We start from the raw sequence: 19644 nt of genomic DNA on the forward strand, positions 1-19644 counted from the left end.
GATGCAGCAGAGTCGTCTCTGTGCAGTGAGTTGCAGCCCACACATGCCGGACACGTATTAATACATCTTTCGCTGCTCAAATGCTACTGACTGGAAAAGTTTCAGTATCGCTTACATAGCAAATTGCGGGTGTTAGTTTCTGCAAAAATCCCCCCGTTAATAACGAGTTAAAAATGTTTCTACTGACTGCATCTGAGTGGCAGAGGAATGACATGATTCTTTCCTCACTTCTTTGCCACTTTGCAATGAACAGCCTCACTTGACAACCAGGAAACCAAAGTCAAGTTAAACAGCCTGAGTATTCACCAAGCAGGACCCACGGTCCAGGACCACACTGGACTCGCCTGGGGCTCTGCTGTTTATTCTGTGACCAATCTCCTCTTGCTGATGTTCAGCTGTGGGCGATGCTGAGGCACATCACTGTCAGTCCCCTCAGAAGTGAGCTAAGGCTCTTTACAAGTTGCTAAACTCCCCTCACGAAAGGTTTGTCAACAGGAGCGCTGACATCTCCTCGCACACACACGTGCCCACAGCAGCACTGGTCATCACTGCCAAGAGGTAGACGCAACCCAAGCGTCCATCAATGGATGAGTGGAAGCATCCAACAGAATGCAGTCCATCCACACAATGAAATGCCATTTGGGCATAAAAAAGAGTAACGTTTTGGGACTTCCATGGTGGTCCAGGGTTAACAATCTGCCGTGCAATTCAGGGGACGTGGGTTTGATCCCTTGCTGGGGAACTAAGATCACACAAGCCTCAGAGCAGCTCGGCCCAGGCTCCACAACTAGAGAGAATCCAGGAGACTCAGTGAAGAGCCTGTGTACCACACCTAAGACCCGATGCAGCCAAATTAATAAATACGCAGAAAAAGTACTGCCACATGCTACAATGTGTATGAACCTTGAAAACACAATGCTGAGTGAAAGAAGCTAGACGCCAAAGGCCACGATGTTGCACGAGTCCGTGTATACAAAATGTGCAAACAGGCATGTGCAGAGAGACAGAAAAGGGCTGGGAGAGGAAGGATGGGAAATGACTGCCGGTGGTGACGATATTTCCTCGGGGGATGACGGGAATGTTCTAGAGCTAGGCAGATAACAACTGCACATTATAATTGTACTAAGTTCCATTGAAAGATTCAGTTAAGAATGCTGGATTTTACATTACATGAATTCCACCTTAACTGAGAATGAAGAAAAGTTGCCAACCACGGGGTCAACCATAGCACAGGAGTGAAGGAAAGAGCCCGGCGGGGCAGCCTGCCCACTCACCTGCCGGGCGATGCTCTGCACCAGCTTGTCCATGGTGAAGCCCACGTAGGCGTGGATGGTGAACATCTCGCGCAGCGTGTCCTCGTACTGCGTGGGGTCGATGCTGCCCTCCAGCAGGCTCCGCACCATGTCCAGGAAGGCCGGGTAGTACTCCTCCAGCTCCACTTCACCTGCGGGCGGCAGCCGGTCACTGCGGGTCTGGCTCACACACGCTGCCCACCTCCCGGCCCAGGCTTCCTCAGGGCAGCCGCCGCCCCTCCCGGCGCCCAGCGGGCGGGCCCTGGGGCTCACTCGGCTGCTTCAGCCGCAGCTCCATGGCAGGGTCATTGCCCTTCTCACGGCGGCCCTCGCACAGCAGCTTCTCCCGCTCCTTCTCTGTGCGGTACTCCAGAAGCTGCTTCTGCGCCTGGCGGTAGATTTTCAACAGCCTGGAGCACAGCGTCTGATGGAGGCGCAGGAAGAAGTACCAGTTGTTGTTGGCAAAGAAGAGGCTGTAGACGTCGTCCAGGGGCTTGTGCTGCGGCGGCTTCGGCTCCGGGGCCGGCGCCTCGCCTGCGGCCCCCTTCTCCTCTGGGGGGCTGCTCTGCGGCCCGGGCGCCGGCTTCTTCCGGTCGCCGCCAGGGTCTGCAGCCTGCCCCGGGGGGCTGGCCCGGCCCTCGTCGGCGGAGTCCTCGGATGCGCCCAGGTCCAGCTGCTGGGAGAAGAAGAGGCTGGGCACGAACTGGTGCACCAGCTGGTGGATGGTGCCCTGGTCCTCCTTCTGGATGGCTGGCTGCCGCTTCACGTAGTAGCTGATGAGGGCGGCTGCGTCCTCCAGGATCTGCCTGTCCTCGTACACGAAGATGAGGTGCGGCTCGCTGGAGGGGGCACTGCGGCCCTCCGAGTGCTGCTCCTGGTGCTGGGGAGACAGAGCGGCCGTTGGACAGGAGACCCGCATGGAGACCCCCCACTCGGGGGCCAAACGGAGGCCACATTCCCACCACCAAGGCCTCCAACGGTGCCGTGACCGGGAGGATGAGGGCAGCACCATCTGATCATTCAGTTTCAGCTGCCCCAGGCTGCCCGGGGGATGAGGAAGTCTCAGCGCAGCACGGGCCTCTGACACCATCATTCACTCACACTCAGCCAGGCCCTAGAAGACCTGCGACTGCTCCCCCTCCAGTTCCTGCCCCTCCAGCCTTGCCCACCTGGCTGACACCACCCTCACGTCTCCCGCCGCTGTCCACTCCCCACCTGCTACGAGCCCTCCACGGGGCTCCCATTACCAGGCGCCAGCACAGGCCACCCAACTGCTCGTTCCCGTCTACCAGCCCACTCTACAACCCCCCACACCGAGTCTAGAGCCACACAGGAGCGCCATCAGCCCGAGCTGCCCCACTTCCTCCGCCCCAGGCCTTCGTACACGACTCAGGAGAGGACCCTGGCCCTGGCACACCACCCCACTCCTCTGATGCTGTGGGGGTGCTCAGCTTGTCCTGCCGTGCACGAGACCTTCACACGCGCCTTGGCTCTTTCTCCCTGGAAAACCTCATCCTTGGGCTCATCCTTCCCTGCTACCTTTATCCAGTCAACAACTCTCCTTCCAGCAAACCCGAACACAATCTCAGTACTACGCAGCGGTGCATAAGCTGCCCCACATCGTACCCTCTCCTGGAGACGCTGGTCCCCTGCATGAGACAACAGACGCAGGCACACCAGGTTCCGGGAAGAAGCAAGCATGGACGCTGTCCCTGTGAGCGGGATGCCCTGAGGGCAGGCCTGGCCCTCCGTGGCGCTCTCAACAGTGGCCCTGAGGGGTTACCCAGATGCCCTTGGAACGAGGGCCCGAAGGGAAATAGGGGCAAGGCCTCTTAGGCTGCCCCCTCGCCAGGGATTTCACTTTCTGGGATGGGCAACTCATGTGCTTCATATCGACTGTGAAATCTGCAGCACCCAGAGACCTCCCGCCCTCCTCACTGGCGGGAAGGGTGGAGTCTGAGTGGGTCCCGGCAGGCAGAGGTGGGTACGGGCGCTGCAGCTCAGCTCTGCTCCCGGCTCTTCAGTGTGACCTTCATCCTGCTGCTTCCGAGGCCCCACCCTGTGTATGTCATAAATGCCCTTCAAAATCTTCTGGCCAAGTTCCGGAGCTCGTAACACAGGCTGGCCTCTGCGAGCCACGTGACAGGAGAAGGGTCTTACTGCCCCAAGCACGAAGGAACCGCACAGGTTGCGTTCACAGGCCCGGCCCTCTCCCTCAGACCCCAGGGAAGGCCCTGCGGGACTCTGCTGATGGCAGCGGGGCGGAAGGGGCTGCGCCACCCTTTCTGGGGGAAGGCTGGAGTTTCAGGCCTCAAGGATCTGCAGCCTGAAGTGCAGAGGCCAGGTGACAGGGTGGACCCTGGGGCTGGGCAGAGGGTGCTGAGCGCGGCAGGGAGGCAGGAGGGAAGGTGGTCTGCGGCCAGCACCCTCGGTGGTCTCCATGGCCGTGTGGAGGAACACGAGCTCTGGGCAGGATGAGCCTCCCAGCGGGTCCTCGAGAGCCTGGAGGTGAGACCCCCACTGCTCGCTGCTCCGGATCATGTGTGGGAGAGAGGGGAGGAAGTGGCCTGGCCAGGGGTACTCGGTCAGGGACTCCGCTCCCTGGCCTGGGCTCCGGCACCGAGCAGCGGCCCCTCCTTCCCCGACAGCCAACGCCCAGCGGGCCACCCCCCGCCAGGATTCCTGCCTCGGGCTCCCGCTAGGAACTCTCCCTGCGGGCACTGTTCAAAGCCCAGCTCCTCGAGCCCAGGGCCTGGCCGGTCTCACTCAGGCCCCGTGAGCCGGACCACACCAAAGCCGGGCAGTGCACTAGGAGGGCAGTGCGCTGGCGGCACGCGGCGCCCTCGTCTGCTGCGGCCAGGCCGGGCAAGGGGCCAGCTCCTGCGCCTCAGTTTCCCCACTGCTAAAACTGGGACAGTATCAGTACTATACAGTAAGGCCTGCAAGTAAGGGATAGATGGGACGCTCCTCCCGAAGGCTCTAACAGTCCGTGGCCCACGGCGAGCAGCAGCAAAGGAAAGCTGCCGGCCCCAGTCACCTGAAGGAAGGTCCAGGAGGGGGCGGGGAGCTGAGGAGCCTGCCCTCTGCTGACCGCAGGGCGCCTTCCTGGGTCAGCCAGAGGCGGGTGGGAACAGCCCTCCTATCCCCCCCGCAGCCCTGAGAGGGCTGTGGAGGTCGGGAGAGCCAGGCCCCGGCTGAGGGGCCTCACCTCGTCATAGACGCTCTCGATCTCGTTGAGCAGGCTCTTGGAGCGAAGGGCCTTGGTGTCGTTCTGCTTGAAGTTCACGGCCTGGTGGTCCAGAGACTTGAGGTACGCCTTCTCATACTGCTCCCGCCAGATCTTGTTGAAGCCCTGCTGGGCCTCCCGCCACTCCTCCTCCTTGGCCTTCAGCCTGTAGGGCGAGCAGGCTCAGCACGGGGACGGCCCAGCACACCTGTCTTCCACCGCAGACCCACTGACCCGTTCCAAGCCCGGGGCGGCCCGCTCCAGGCACGGGGGCTGGGCTCTGTGCTGGATGAAGGAGGCGGTGGGAACGGCTGTGGGGACCTCGCTACGGCCGGTCTTAACGGTTATTCAAACATCACTGTCCTGAAGCTCCTCGCTGTCCCGGCCTGCACTCTCTGGAGCTGCGGGCTCAGCCGCGGGGCTCCCTGCTAGACGGGACTGTGTCGGGCTCACTCACATCTGCGCCCCAGCACCCAGGGCAGCCACTTAACCAGTAACTGTTCACAGCACAAGGAGGTTCCCAAAATGCATGATTAAATAAAGGGCAAGCCACGACATATGACGGTCCTGTTTCTGCTTTAAGATAATGATTGGATATGATCATGTGCAGAATGGAATGTTTGAGACGGACACGAATAATCACTAACAGCTATACTTGCCTCTTGGGGATGTAACAGGGAGAGAAAGGAAGACCAAAATACAATCAACCAGCCTGAGTCCCCAAGGCCCCCCTCACGATTACACCTGTGACAAACAGCAGTAATGAGCCCCTGGGCGGTGTGGTGAGAAGCATGAGGGCACCTTTTTAGGACGACGGGGACGGCAGTGACAGGGTTCTTCTTGAGGCTCTCGATGATCTCTGGGGCCTTGTCGCCGTAAATGCGGTGGATGGCGCGGCGTTGGATCACTTCTGACGTGCCCCCCAGACAGTCGTCCAGCCGGAACTTCTCCTGGTCTTCCGGTGCCATGCGGGACAGCTTCTTCTGGACGCTCTCCAACACCCGGATCGTGGCCAGGTTGGTCTCCAGGACAACGTCTAACTATGGACAGGAAGGCAGAAAGAGGTCAGCGGGTCAGCTCATCCCCCAGGGATGAGCCTGGGCCAGTAGAAGGGATGCTGGGACAGGGCTGGGAAGGGGTGATGGATGCAGGCCCAGGGACTGGAGCGAGCATGGCTGGTTACAGATCCGGGCCTCTGTGCTACCTGGACCTCCACGCTGCTGGACCCCTCTGAGGAGGTGGACGGGTCCTGGCCTGGCCCTCTTCACAGGCACTGAATGCACGTTACCTTCATCAGTGATGAAGGGATGCAGAGTATATGCAGCCTGCAGGTGACTCCCCAAAATATGTGCTGGGGGAGGGGCAGCCAATCCCCAAAGTCACAGGCCACTTGAATGCTTCCATTTAGGACAGAGTGAACCAGGCAGAGGACTGGCTGGCGGCTGCTGAGATCTGAGAGGGGCTCTACAGGAACATGTGAGAGATGCTACTGGTGGGGTGACGGTTTGGGGCCTTGGCTGGTGCTGGGGACACGGACCTCCACAGGGGAGAGAATCCAGAGCTAGACACACACACACAAGACAAACACTTATGCACAAGATCCTCCCCGCTCCCCCCGACCCCACACACACATGAATACAAGTGCAACTAGGGAGATGTGAATAAGACCATGGGCTGGGTCAAGGTCCATAGCCCAGCTGTGACACTGCCTCAGAGATTAACAAGCCACTCCCACCGGGGCAAAGGTACCCAGAGCACTCTGTTATTTTTTAAGCTGCATGTGAATCTACAATGCTCTCAGTAAAAAATTTTTGTTACAAAAATTAACTTAAGTGACCCTAACTGTAGCAAAGAGTTGGACACGACTGAGCGACTGAACTGAACTGTAGTCAATGAAATACACGCACACTTAAAAAAAAAAAAAAAGGCACCATCGCGGAGCCAGCCTGGAGGCCAGCAAGGCAGAGAAGGGAGGCTTTCGGGAGCAGCCCACTGCTGGAAGGCACTGGGATCGCCGACACTCTAGAGGAGACTGGCCGACCTCAGGGGGATCGGGGTGCGTCCCGTGGGGTGGGGGACACACAGAGGGGACCGGAGGGAAGGCAGGGACGAGGAGGGGGCCCCCCGGGGGCCCGAGGTGCCAGACGCACCTCGAAGCGCTCATCCTCACAGCGGTGCAGCTGCTCCTCGTAGGGCGTCTTCTTGGAGCTGACGAAGGTGGAGTCCTCAGACCAGGAGGGGAAGGACACCCAGGTGTCATTCAGCACCTGCGCCAAGAGGAAACGCCGTGACTGGAGAGGCAGGGGCCCTGTGGCCAGAGGGCTTTATTGTGTGGTCCAGCAAAGAAGTGCCAAGGATAAGGAACAATTCTGATTCTGCAGGAAATACTTTCGATCCCTGGGTTGGGAAGATCCCCTGGAGAAGGGAAAGGCTGCCCACTCCAGTATCCTGACCTGGAGAATACAGTCCATGGGGTCACACAGAGTGTGACGCTCCTGAGTGACCTTCACTTCACTCCAGTTCACTAATTTTGTTGCTGTTTTAGTTGCTAAGTCGCGTCCGACTCTTTTGTGACCTCATGGACTGTAGCCCGCCAGGATCCTCTCTGTCCATGGGATTTGCCAGGCAAGAATATTGGAGTGGATTTCCATTTCCTCCTCCAGGGGATCTTCCTGGCCCAGGGATCGAACTCGCGTCTCCTGCATTGGCAGGCGGATTCTTTACCACTGAGCCACAAGGGAAGAGCAAATCATACTAACAGTAACATTAATTTAAAAGTGATTTTAAGAGAAAATGTGACTTTGATCAAATGAACAAATCTACTACTTTGGGGTTGGGAAACTTTCTCTATAAAGAGCTAGGTAGTAAATATTTTAGGTTGTGCAGGTCACTGTTGGGTCTACAGGGAAATAGCCTTTTATTGTGATTCACAGATGTTACTTTAAAAAAAAAAAATTGTGAAGGTTTGCAGCAATCCTGCATCGAGTGATTCCATCAGGGCCATTTTTCCAAAAGTATTTGCTCACTTTGGGTCTCTATGTCACATTCTGGTGATTCCCACGGTATTTCAAACTTTTTTAACTGTTACTGTATGTGTTATCAGGACCAGTGATCAGCAGCTCACTGAAGGCTCGGATGGTTAGCGTGCTTTAGAGACATAAATATTTTAAATTAAGGTGTATACTGTTGCTGTTGTTTTCAATATAACACTATGCTTTTGAACTGTGGTGCTGGAGAAGATTCTTGAGAGTCCCTTGGACTGCAAGGAGATCCAACCAGTCCATCCTAAAGGAGATCAGTCCTGGGTGTTCATTGGAAGGACAGATGTTGAAGCTGAAACTCCAATAATCTGGCCACCTCAGGCGAAGAGCTGACTCATTTGAAAAGACCCTGATGCTGGGAAAGATTGAGGGCAGGAGGAGAAGGTGACAGAGGATGAGATGGTTGGATGGCAGTGTCACCAACTCAATGGACACGAGTTTGGGCAAACTCCGGGAGTTGGTGATGGACAGGGAGGCCTGGCGTGCTGCAGTTCAAAGAGTTGGACACGACTGAGCGACTGAACTGAACTGAACTGATAGCACATTTAATATTATAGACCACAATATAGCATAAACATAACTTCCATAAGCACTGCGAAACCAAAAATTTATGTGACTGGCTTTACTGTGGTATTTGCTTTATTGCAGTGGTCTGGAACCAAACCCACAGTATCTGCAAGGTAAAGGGACTTCCCCGATGGCTCGGTGAAGCCACCTGCAATGCAGGAGATGTGCATTCAATCCTCAGGTCAGGAAGCTCCCTTGGAAAAGGAAATAGCAACCCACTGCAGTATTCTTGCCTGGAAAATCCCATGGATAGAGAAGCCTGGCAGGCTAGAGTCCATAGGGTCGCAGTCGGGTACGACTGAGGGTCTGAGCATACGTGCCTGCACCCGCACACGCCTGGACTCAACTCTGCCTTTGTTCCAGTAAAGCAGCTGCAGACAGTATGGAAACAAACGGGCCCATCTGTGTGCCAAGAAAGCTCTACTTACAAACACAGGCTGTGAACCAGATTTGGTTCACGGGCCATGCTCTGCTGACTCTCAGACTACATATCCTGGAATCGAGCAGGCACTCTTGAATTCTGGAAATGCAGTAAGACTGTCTACTAACAAGCGTCCAGTGGTCAAGCTAAAGAGAAACTCGCTGAGGGCAGTGAACCTGGAACGGAGCGGGCTCACGGCAGATAAATCTCAGTCTGAATGATGGTGGATAAGCCAAAACCTATGTGCTGGCAGCGTGTGCTCTGTGGCTTGCAGGGCCACCTGCAGGGTAAGAAACCATCATCTCTGCCTAGGCATTTTGTTTTGCTACATCCCAGGACCATCTACCACTCAATACCCGAGTGGATCAACACCCTTCCATCTGTCCAGAACAGGTGATGGGGGTTTTGTGGAGGGGCAGGACACAGGCACCACGCAAGCTGATGGAGCCCCCGGGGATGCTACCTCTTTGCAGATGGCTGTCCTCCCGCTGCACTTGGGCTGCTGGTAGGTTTTGGGGAGCGCCCGGTAGCTGGATCCGATGCGTTTGCACGAGGCATAGTCGATCTCCCGGCTTATTCCGTCCCCAGATCTGTCATTCATGGGTGGGGCGAAGGACAGCTCTTTCACCCCCAGGAAGGACTTGAACTGTGCAAAGAGTTCTGGAAATTTCCTTCAGAAATAGACAAATGGGATGCGGGGAGGAAGGGATTAATCAGAATCTTGAGATTAGCAGATGCACACTACTATATATAAAATGGATGAACGACAAGGTATTACTGTATAGCACAGGGAACCACATTCAGTAAACTGTAATAACCTGTAATAGAAAAGAATCTGAGAAAAAAATATATATGGTAACTGAATCACCTTGGTATACAACAGAAACTAACACAAGATTGTAAATCAGCTACACTTCAATTGAGAAAGCACTCTTATGGACTCTCCTGGTGGTCCAGTGGTTGGCAGGCCACCTACCAAAGCAGGGCATGTGGGTTTGATCCTTGCTCTGGGAAGATGCCACGCACTGCAGAGCAACTACTGAGCTCTTGGGCCCTAGATCCCATGCTCCGCAACAAGAGAAACCACCGCAATGAGAATCCCAAGCACTGCAACTAGGGAGGAGCCCCCACCTGCTGCAACTAGAGAAAGCCTGAGCTCAGCAGTGAAGACCCAGCACAGCCCCTAAAAAATTAATTTAAGAAAAAAAGACAAATGGTATGTCAGCCTCCTGAGGGCCTTCTGGGGATGGTCCAGAGAGATCAGAGTGGCTTCGTGCTGATGCATGTAGCTAACAACGGTCAGAACCAGCTTCAGAGAGGAGGGGTGAGAGGTGGAGCCAGCATCCAAGATGGTAAAGTCATCGTGTGTGTGACTGCTACCCCCCGCCATCCCTGTCAGCAACCAGGCTCCACCACTCGTGGGAGGTCCTTGAAACACCCCAGATAAGACTGACCCAGGCTGGCAGAAGCTGGAGTCAGCGATGTCCTTGACTGGAAGGGGCTGAGCACCAGGCCACGGGCTGGCAAACTAGTCAACCTGCCCAGGCCTATCTGCAGACAGTTTCACCGGTAGACAGTCACATCCATTTGCTTAGTATTTCCTTGTGCATATTTGCTTGTGGATGATGATGTCAGAAGCTGGGTGGTCATGACCCTTGGTCCTTGACAGAAAAAGTCTGCTTCCCTGCCCCAGAGCCCTCCTCCCTCATGAGAGAGACCCTCTCCCTGGACAAATTCTCAGGAATCATAACAGAATGGTCGTGCATGTCGATGGGAAGATTTTAAGGCAAGTGACTCCCAGTGTCATCTGGATTGTTTAAATGAATATCAAATTCTATAGAAAGGGTGTGGATATGTTGACAGTCGGTGTGGTGATTCTCCCTGGTGACTAAGTCAAGCAGTCTCCGCTCCTTAACTGTGTGCTCCGAGAAGGCCGTCTGCTGTAGCCCACCTTTAAGGACCGCCTCCCCCAGCCCCAGCTTGGCTCACGAGAAAAGCCCATAGGCCAATGGAAATGCAGGCAAGGAAGACGACAACGTCAGAGCAAAGGGTGTCCAAGGTTACGGCGGAATAAACCACTCTGAAGGGGGGCGACACCCCCCCCAACTCCAGCCACACTGTCACTAGGGAGCAGCTCTCTGGACCACTGCACTCGGCCGCCCATGATGTGCAAACCCAGAAAGCAGGTCACACATGCAGAGAGAGGCCTCCTGGGGGAGGGATGCCACACGAACAGTAACTCAGCTGGGCATCAGAGCAAGATGGGCACGCAGGGGGCTTCCTTGGTGGCTCAGTGTGTGAAGAACCTGCCTGCCAATGCAGGAGACGTGGCTGCAGTCCCTGAATCTAGGAGGATCCCATAGGCTGCTGAGCAACAAAGCCCATACACCCCAACTACTGCGCCCGCACGCCACAGCTACTGCGCCCGCACACAACTACTGTGCCCGCACGCCGCAACTACTGCGCCCACACACTACTGTGCCCGCTTGCTGTGACTGTGCCCACAAACTACTGCACCCGCATGCCGCAGCTACTGCGCCCGCACGCCGCGACCACTGCGCCCGCACGCCGCGACCACTGAAGCCTGACCGCCCTAGAGCCTGTGCTCCTCAGGAGGAGGAGGCCCTGAAATGGAAAGCTTGCGCACCACAGCTAGAGTGGTCCCTGCGCACTGCAACTGGAGAAAAGCCCGCCCAGCTACAATGACCCAGCACAGCCAAAAATAAACAAAACTGAAAAAAGAAAAGAAAAAAAGAACCAGCCACATTTTAGCTGAGCCTTGTGTGATGCTGCCATCCTCTTCTGGGCGGCTTTCCAGAGTGTTAACAGATCTTCAGCGGGCCCAGAAAGTTAACCCAACGGAAAGGACCAGCCTTATGTGTGCGCCTTCTCAGAACCACCAGAAAAGCACCTCCTGATGACTCTTAACTGGACCTCTGAGTATCCCAGTCCAAGTGCGTGACCTCGGCACCGACCACAGGGAGAAACCGAGGCAAATGTCCATCGAAACAGACCCTGCTGAGAAACTCACGATACATACAAGTAACAGAACACTATGCAGTCACTAAAAATGATTGTGTGGGTCTAAGAATTGCTGAGTTTAAAAAAGGAAGAGAGAAGGCTGTAGCCCAGCCTTATAGTGTGGTGCCACTGACGTGAAACTCAGCAGCCACACTCAGGTCTAGAGAAGAGAGGGTGAGTGAAGGGCTGGCTTCCAGGTCTAAAGAAGAGGGGGTGAGTGAAGGGCCGGCTTCCAGGTCTAGAGAAGAGGGGGTGAGTGAAGGGCCGGCTTCCAGGTCTAGAGAAGAGGGGGTGAGTGAAGGGCCGGCTTCCATGTCTAGAGAAGAGGGGGTGAGTGAAGGGCCGGCTTCCAGGTCTAGAGAAGAGGGGGTGAGTGAAGGGCCGGCTTCCAGGTCTAGAGAAGAGGGGGTGAGTGAAGGGCCGGCTTCCAGGTCTAGGGAAGAGGGGGTGAGTGAAGGGCCGGCTTCCAGGTCTAGAGAAGAGGGGGTGATGAGTGAAGGGCCAGTCTATGGCCACACCACCATGAACACGCCCGATGTTGTCTGATCTCAGAAGCTAAGCAGGGTCAGGTCTGGTTAGTACTTGAATGGGAGTGAAGGGCCAGCTTCCAGGTCTGATCCCCCTGAGCTCGCCCACCACAACACAATGCCTCTTTTATGAAAGCTTGCCCCGGGGAAAGAGAGAGATATCCACTCAGGCCTCAGTTTCCTCAGCTGTAAAATGTATTGAGATACAGCGCATGCATTTACATTCTTGAGTTCACAGAAGGCTAAAAAAAACTGGTCCTCTTTTCAGTTTCTAACTGGTCCTGATGAGAAAGGAAAGCAGACGCTGACACTGTAATAAATGCTATTGAGATGCTCTCTTCTGCAACTTGCAGTGAGTGAATAAACAGAAGAATAAACCACAGAAAGAGGGGAGACCTTTGCCTCCTGACGGACAGAGGGATGTGGGGGCACCATGAAGATGCATTTGGCAAAGTGCACCCATGCCACAGGGATGCCAATGCAGACATGGGAAAGAATAAACCTGGAGGGAGAACCTAGACATGAAGAGAGATCTACAGACATACTAGAACACAAAGTCCAGACCAGTTTTATGCTCGGAGCCTGAGCCTCAGCTGTGTGCCTGGTGGTGTCGGCCCGGGTTGGCTGCATCGTGATCAGTGCAGAGAGGTGGTCACTCTTAAGCCAAGGGAGGGAGCATGAGTGACATGGCACATGGATGGCTCCTGGAGGTTGGCGAAGGTCCATTTGTGACACGGGTTATGGGTACAAGGAAATTTGCCTAAAAATGATTTTACCAAGCCATTCTTCAGTTATGTGGTTTCCTGGACCCGGGTTCTATTTTATGTGAAAAAGAAAAAGTTTAAATACCTTTTTAATTATTAGGAAGGCCCAGGTAGCTGCCCCCAGAGCCCGGCTGCCCCTACAGTTGTCTTGGGGCCTAAACAGGCAGGCTCCCCTGGTGACTCAGACGGTAAAGAATCTGCCTGCAATGCAGGAGGTGACCTGGGTTCGATTCCTGGGTCGGGCAGATTCCCCTGGAGAAGGGAATGGCTACCCACTCCAGTATTCTTGCCTGGAGCATTCCATGGAGGGAGGAACCTGGTGGCTACAGTCCACGGGGTCACAGAGAGTTGGACACGACTTAGTGACTAAAGCACGTCATGTGTAGGGAGAACTCACCGTGTGTGAGATGCTAACAGTCTTCAGGCAAAGCTCACTTGGAGCTTTTCGACAAACTGTGTAGGTATACTGATAATTCCCTTTTGACAGCATGGAAACTGAGGCTGACGGGGCTCGGACCCAGGCTGGACGTGACCAAGCTGGTGAGCAGGAAGCACACTGGCAGCCGGCACACGCCCCTTCCCACACACAGCACCTCCAGACCAGCTCCATCCCCTCGGAAGCTGCCGGCCGGGGGTGGCTCACACAGGGCTGCAGCATGTGATGGAAGTGGGTCACTGATCTGCTACCAGCACTTCTCTTGGGGCACCAGGGATGCTGACCAGTCATTTCATTCTTCCTGGTAATTTCTGATAGAATTTTAAAAAGCATAATGAATCTCCAGGGAATTATGCCAAGTGAAAAAAGCTGATCCTGAAAGGTTACACAACACACAATGTATGACTCTACCTAATTCCCTTGCCATGTAAGCTTTAGAGAAGCAGCACAGGTTTGAGGGGTTGCCAGGGGCCTGGGGACAGGAGGGATGTGGATCTGAGTATCAAATCCAACACCAGGATTCCTGTGGTTCCGAGGCTGCTCCGAACCTGCACAGTGGCAGGGGACACACCAGCCTTCACAGGTAATAGAACTGTACATATACACACACATAAAATGGGAACATGAAAAGACGGGTGGGTCGTCTCAAAGTCAACATCCTGCTTGTGACACTGACTACAGATGTTACCATGGGGGAATGCTCCCCACAAGTTCTGTGTTCTTTCTCACAACTGCTGGTGAATCTATTGTGATATCTGTAACAATTCCAACTTAAAAGAAAAACATTGGAAAAAAACGGATATACTGTTTTCCAAATACAACAGCCAAAAGATGGGTGAAAGGCATTTGCGGAACAAAATGCAAGAGGGGAGAAGTACCACTCACCCTAGGAATGGGCCAACCAGCTGGAGGAGCTCAGAGCCGGACACCAGCTCCTGGTTGAAGAGGGCGATGCAGCGGAGGAAGTTCTCATAGACCTCCTGGCTCTTCAGCACCCGGCGCACCTGCAGGGAGAGGCAGTCAGGGGCCCTGTGGGCCACGCCCCGCCCCTGAGCCCACCTGGTCTACCTCACCAGGTGCACACGGAGCCACGAACACAGGCTCTAGATGGTGGCTGTGGTCTGCAGGGGACTGCTCTCCACTCAGACAGTGCGTGCCCAGAGCCATCTCACTGGCTCTGCCCACTGACTCTGGGCAGGAAGCCCCTGGACCACCCCTGCTTCAGAGAAGCCATACAGCTTCTGAGCGGCAGATGTGTGTCCCCAGATGTGGCATGGGTTCTGAGCTCAGCCTTTCCCACGTGTTTTGCCACCGGCGCCCACTGCCCACCACCGGTCACCTGCCGCCGCCTCCTCACTTGGACTGCTCAGATCTGAGCTGGGAGAGGCCAGCCTGGACCAGGCAAGGCCCGGAGGTCACTGGTCTCGCCGCTCACCTTGTCGAAGAAAGAGAACTCCTGCAGAGTGCCGTACTTGCCCACGGTGGCGATGGACAGGTCTTTGGTGCCACGGAGTTTCATCTTCTTCTGCGGAGAGAGAGCCCCCGCCATGGATGCTCTGTGCATCTCACAGGTGGCCTGTGTCCACCTTTGTGAGTCACAACATTGCCAACACGGAGCGCTCCTGACAGGAACCGTCATCAGGACCCCCATGGATGGACTTCTCAGGACCAGCCACCTCAGCCTCCAGGACCGAGTGCAGAGTGGAAGTCACATGGCCACCCTGCCCACAATCTGGGATCTACATCTCAGCAATTTAGTGCTTCTGCTATCAGGCAGGGGCATCACAGAGTAAGAATAGCAAGGGAGTCATGCCCTTAGATATAGTATCAGAGACCTCTTCTCCTGCCAGCTCCTCCCATGGGCTGTGACTGTGACTGGGGGGTATGGGGAAGGGGAGTGGCAATGAGAAGATCCTGGGGAAATTTGGGTTTTAAGTTGCTGTGAAGATTGTTCTCTCTAGGCTGGACTTGCACCTGAACTTGACCACAGTCCTGAGACATCGAGGATACTACCAAACCATCTCCCAAATGCCTGAAGAATGATGGGCATGTGTCAAAAGGACACAAGAGCCAGCCTAAAGGGGCCCGCCCCACTGGCTAGATCTGAGGCAATTTAGAGTCAAGAGAGACAATGATAGTCACAGATTATACTGTGGTTCCATTTCAAGGGGCATGGGTTCGATGCGCGGCCTGACAACTAAGATTCTGCACGCTGCAAGGTGCAGCCCAGAAAAACAAAGCAAAACAAGACAAAAAACATAAAAGAACACGATAGTCACAGATTAGAACCCGAGTCTGTAAAGACACACATTAAACAGACAGAGATGGAGAAAAAGCTCTCCCTTCCTGTAGAAAGCCAACTAGCAAATACACAAGGGATGATGGAATAAGAAAATCACCATCACAGGTGAGGAGCACAACAGGAGAGGAACGTCAGAGCCTCTCACCCCTTAGCAGGGCACCTTGTGCAGTGACCAACCTGCACAACTGTACATGAGCGTCCTGACCATGAGAGAGTTGTGAAGGTGAAAAGCAGCAGGCTGAGCAGTGTATCCAGTTTATGCGGGAGGAGATGACACCACATCTCACACTCTTGTAAGCCAAGGGAAACAGGTGAACAGCCACCTTAGAGGTGAGCTGTCTTCCCAAGCTCCCACAGACAGTGAATTTCAAGCTGGACTAGGGCCTGGACTCAGCCTCCTGCCCCAGCCTGTTGCTCAGGGCCTCCGCACGTTGCTCCCCAGGTCACCTACAGAGAAGGCCAGGCTGCTGAGAGTCGACACACACGTCTATGTGCACAGCTGATGGTTACCTTTGCTGGTGCAGACACGGGACGGAGGAGGGAGGGCCGGGAGCGCTTTTTGCTGTGCTCCAGGTTCTTCTCGTGCTCGCTCTTTTGAACACTGTTCATTTCGCATGGCCCATTTCCTGTGAACTAAAGACACAAACACAGGAGGTGGTCAGTGCTGGTGAGACACAGCCGGACCCACCAGGGCTGGTTCTCACTGTATCTGAGCACGCGGAATCAGCTGAGACTCAGCTCACGACCCCAAAGAGCACTGTCTGCCCCGGGCCAGGGGCCTGGTCCTAATGCGAGCTGAGCCTGGCTCTCAAGATGCTCACGTTTACTGCAGGAAAGACCTGTGTACCCAGCTCACCACAGCTGCACTCCGTGAGGCTGGGAGAAGGCTCAAGGAAGGCCTCGATGGATGAGGGTCCTGACAAGTGAGGGAGGACTCAGCGGGGAGACACTGAAGTTGGGCCTTGGTGCGGGACTCACCCAGCAGACCACTGACAGGGTGTCTGCCTGTGTCTGGGTGCACTGCAGGAAGGAAAGCATTTCAGGTGAGACGACCAGTATATGCAAAGCCCTGGCAGCAAGAGGATGCGGCTGATGGCTGCCAGGTCACTTGGGGGCCTTCCAGCCAAGTCTGTGTTCTTTCCTATGAATGAGAAAATGCATCTTGGAGGCAAAGTCATCATGGGCGGGGGCGGGGGGGGGGCCTCTCATTGCTGGTTCTCTGCACCAAGCACTTATTAGCAGGTCAGGGTGCTGGCAATATTTATGAAGAATGGTTCTGGAGGAATCTAGCAGCATTTGTTATCTGTATGGAAGTCCAAGCAGGCAAGGGAGAAGGTGGACAGATCGCAGCTCTTCTACAGGGCTGGGCTGCAGAGGCACAGCGCCATCACCCCTACCCACCATAGGGCCTTTATGCAGAGACACCACATGAAGGGTGGGCTGCGTGGATAAATTGTGGTGCCTCCAAACAAAACAGAGGCAAACTTCAGCTATGAATCAGCTCTGTGTTGCTGCTAGGGACAGGCATATCTGATACACCGTTATTCCAAACAGAAAAAACCCCTAGGGGCATGCCCGAACAAACAGCATGCCTTTTTTCTTTTTAAAGGATAAACATCTGTTTGCACTCAAGAGGTTTCTCGACAGATATATAAGGCATTTCTAAGTTTAATTCTGAGGAGAATGACTGGGAAACTGAGGCAAGGAGGGAAATTTACTTTTCATACTTGATGCTCTCATTAATGCTTTTTTCCTATGAGCATGCACTATTTTTATATAAATAATTACAATGATAAAGATCTATTACTTAACTACAGATATAGTCAAAGCTATGGTTTTTCCAGCAGTCATGTACAGATGTGAGATAAGAAGGTTGAGTGCCGAAGAATGGATGCTTTCGAACTGTGGTGCTGGAGAAGACTCTTGAGAGTCCCTTGGACAGGAAGGCGGTCAAAGCAGTTAATCCTAAAGGAAACCAACTCTGAATACTCATTGGAAGGACTAATGCTAAAGCTGAATCTCCAGTACTCTGGCCACCTGATGCAAAGAGCTGACTCATTGAAAAAGTCCCTGATGCTGGGAAAGACTAAAGGCAAAAGTAGAAGGGGGCAACAGAAGAGGATGAGATGGTTGGAAGCATCACCGACTCAATGGACATGAATTTGAGCAAACTCTGGGATACAGCAGAGGACAGAGGAGCCTGGCATGCTATATAGTCCACGGGGTCGCAAAGAATCAAACACAACTTACCGACTGAACAATAACAAAGCCTGTCCCTGTCCCTTAGGGGATTAATTCTTTGGAGGAGTAGTTATCCAAAGATTCAAAACTACTCCAAGAACCTAAAGTAAAAAATTCTCAACTGGTATCTGCTGTAGGTCCCGGAACTGGTGCAAACACCGCTTCTCAGAGGGGGATGGGTAATAATAGGACTTGGGGGTGGGCGGAATGGGGGGTGAGGGGGACACCCACTGCACGCCCAGTCAAGGTCACCCAGCTGGAAAGCAAGCTCAGTTATCACCAACCTTCACCTAACAGTTCAGACAGTTCTTATGCTTCAGCTCAATGCCCCAATGTGCAAACGTCTGAGGCAGAAGGCCCCCAGAAACCATTTAGATAGGGGCTGGCTCAGTCTGTGCTTGTCAGTGAAGTCTCACTGGCACACAGCCAGGCCCACCAGCCGACGTAAGGCCTGTGGTTGCCTTCCCGCCTCCACCGCAGGGCTGCGCCTTTGCCACACAGACTGCGGTCTGCAAAGCCTAAGAAACTCACTGTTTGGCCCTTAACAGAAAAACTGCTGAGCCCTGATCTAGGCCAGATAGTCGAGTTTAATTAGGACAATATCCAATTTTACCTTTGGTTTCTTTCTCCTGCCGTTTTATTAGAAACGTAAATGCAAGATCATCTTATAAGATGAATTATATATACATACGAGCATTTTAATAATTTTTAAAAGTTCATGAAATCTTTTAAAAAGCACAAACAGCTCTAATCATCCAATGTACACTTAAAAAAACACTGCTGGACTGATAACAAATACCATCTAGAGAAACTGAGTAGGTGCTTTTCTGAGGGAGATGCTTTTCTTTCCAGGGTGGGCTTTGTCAGAGCCCAGCTTGGGAAATGCCACGCTGTGTCCGCCAGGGGGTGCTGCGACCACAGCCCTCAGAGAACAGGAGGCTCCACTCACCCCTCACAGAGAGGCAACAAGGGAACTCAGGAACCAGGGCCTGCAGAGTTCACGTGAGCTGCGTAGATGGCCAGTGTGACTAGTTACCAAGCGTCCTCTGTGCACTGTCCCCACAACTCCAGCAGACGGGGCCCCCACCCACCCCTGAGGCAGGTCTGAGGGCTGCTCCACCAAGGCAGGACCCTGCTTTGCAACCCTGGCCTCACCAGGGCCAGACAGTTTGCTTAAAAGCTTTCAACTGGCCTAGAGACAGACATTCTCATCACATTTCTTAGATGAGGGAGTTGAGGGATGAGGAGGTGACCTGCCAGGCTCCTGCAGAGAGGAGGGGACAAAGCGGACATGGACCAGGTGTGTCATCAGAGCCCCTATTCTGGTGCTGCACCCACTACCTCCTATCTAAGTGGGGGCTACGCTCTCAAGCCTCCCTGAGCAGGGCATGTCCTCCAGAACGGTGAAAGATGGCCAGGGACTCAGGAAGGCCTTTCATTCCTGAAGCCACAAGGGTGGGCTGCACCTGGACCACATGGCGCTGACAGTGATGGCTCTGGGAAGGCCACTGGAGGATGCCGCTGGACACACATCCCTGCAGGAATGGTTCAGGAAGAGAACTGCCAACACCAAGGTTACAGCTGAGATTCCAGACCCAGATCCAAGAGGATGACACCCAAAGACTATCCACCAAGTATACGAGGGAGCAACAAAGGCTTCAAAGCAGGGGACACGATGCAGCTCGAGTTCCCTGGACACAGAGGCCCAAGTGCCCTCAACCTTGGGCTGAGCCAACAGAAGGGTATGCAGTGGGAAGGAGGTGCTGAGATCCCTCTGCTCCTCGGCCACGTGGCCCCGGGAGCCAG

The 19644-nt window shown here is 54.4% G+C and overlaps 1 protein-coding gene across 2 annotated transcripts in view; it reads right to left on the reverse strand.

Annotated features, from left to right (window-relative positions):
• SIN3B (SIN3 transcription regulator family member B) overlaps positions 1–19644 on the reverse strand; it is a 44743-nt gene that overhangs the window by 5392 nt on the left and 19707 nt on the right. The window contains exons 6-14 of one of the 2 annotated variants that reach the window (XM_065917495.1): positions 16108–16230; positions 14731–14817; positions 14181–14299; positions 9011–9218; positions 6669–6785; positions 5320–5558; positions 4501–4684; positions 1566–2172; positions 1275–1444 (exon numbers count right to left, since the gene is read on the reverse strand). In XM_065917495.1, the coding sequence (XP_065773567.1) occupies positions 1275–1444; positions 1566–2172; positions 4501–4684; positions 5320–5558; positions 6669–6785; positions 9011–9218; positions 14181–14299; positions 14731–14817; positions 16108–16230 (1854 nt within the window). Of the gene's footprint in view, positions 1–1274; positions 1445–1565; positions 2173–4500; positions 4685–5319; positions 5559–6668; positions 6786–9010; positions 9219–14180; positions 14300–14730; positions 14821–16107; positions 16231–19644 lie in introns of both variants that reach the window. The other variant, XM_065917494.1, reaches the window with a different exon arrangement.

The sequence above is a fragment of the Muntiacus reevesi genome, chromosome 1, assembly GCF_963930625.1.
Source record: "Muntiacus reevesi chromosome 1, mMunRee1.1, whole genome shotgun sequence".
In the NCBI taxonomy this organism is placed as follows: domain Eukaryota; kingdom Metazoa; phylum Chordata; class Mammalia; order Artiodactyla; family Cervidae; genus Muntiacus; species Muntiacus reevesi.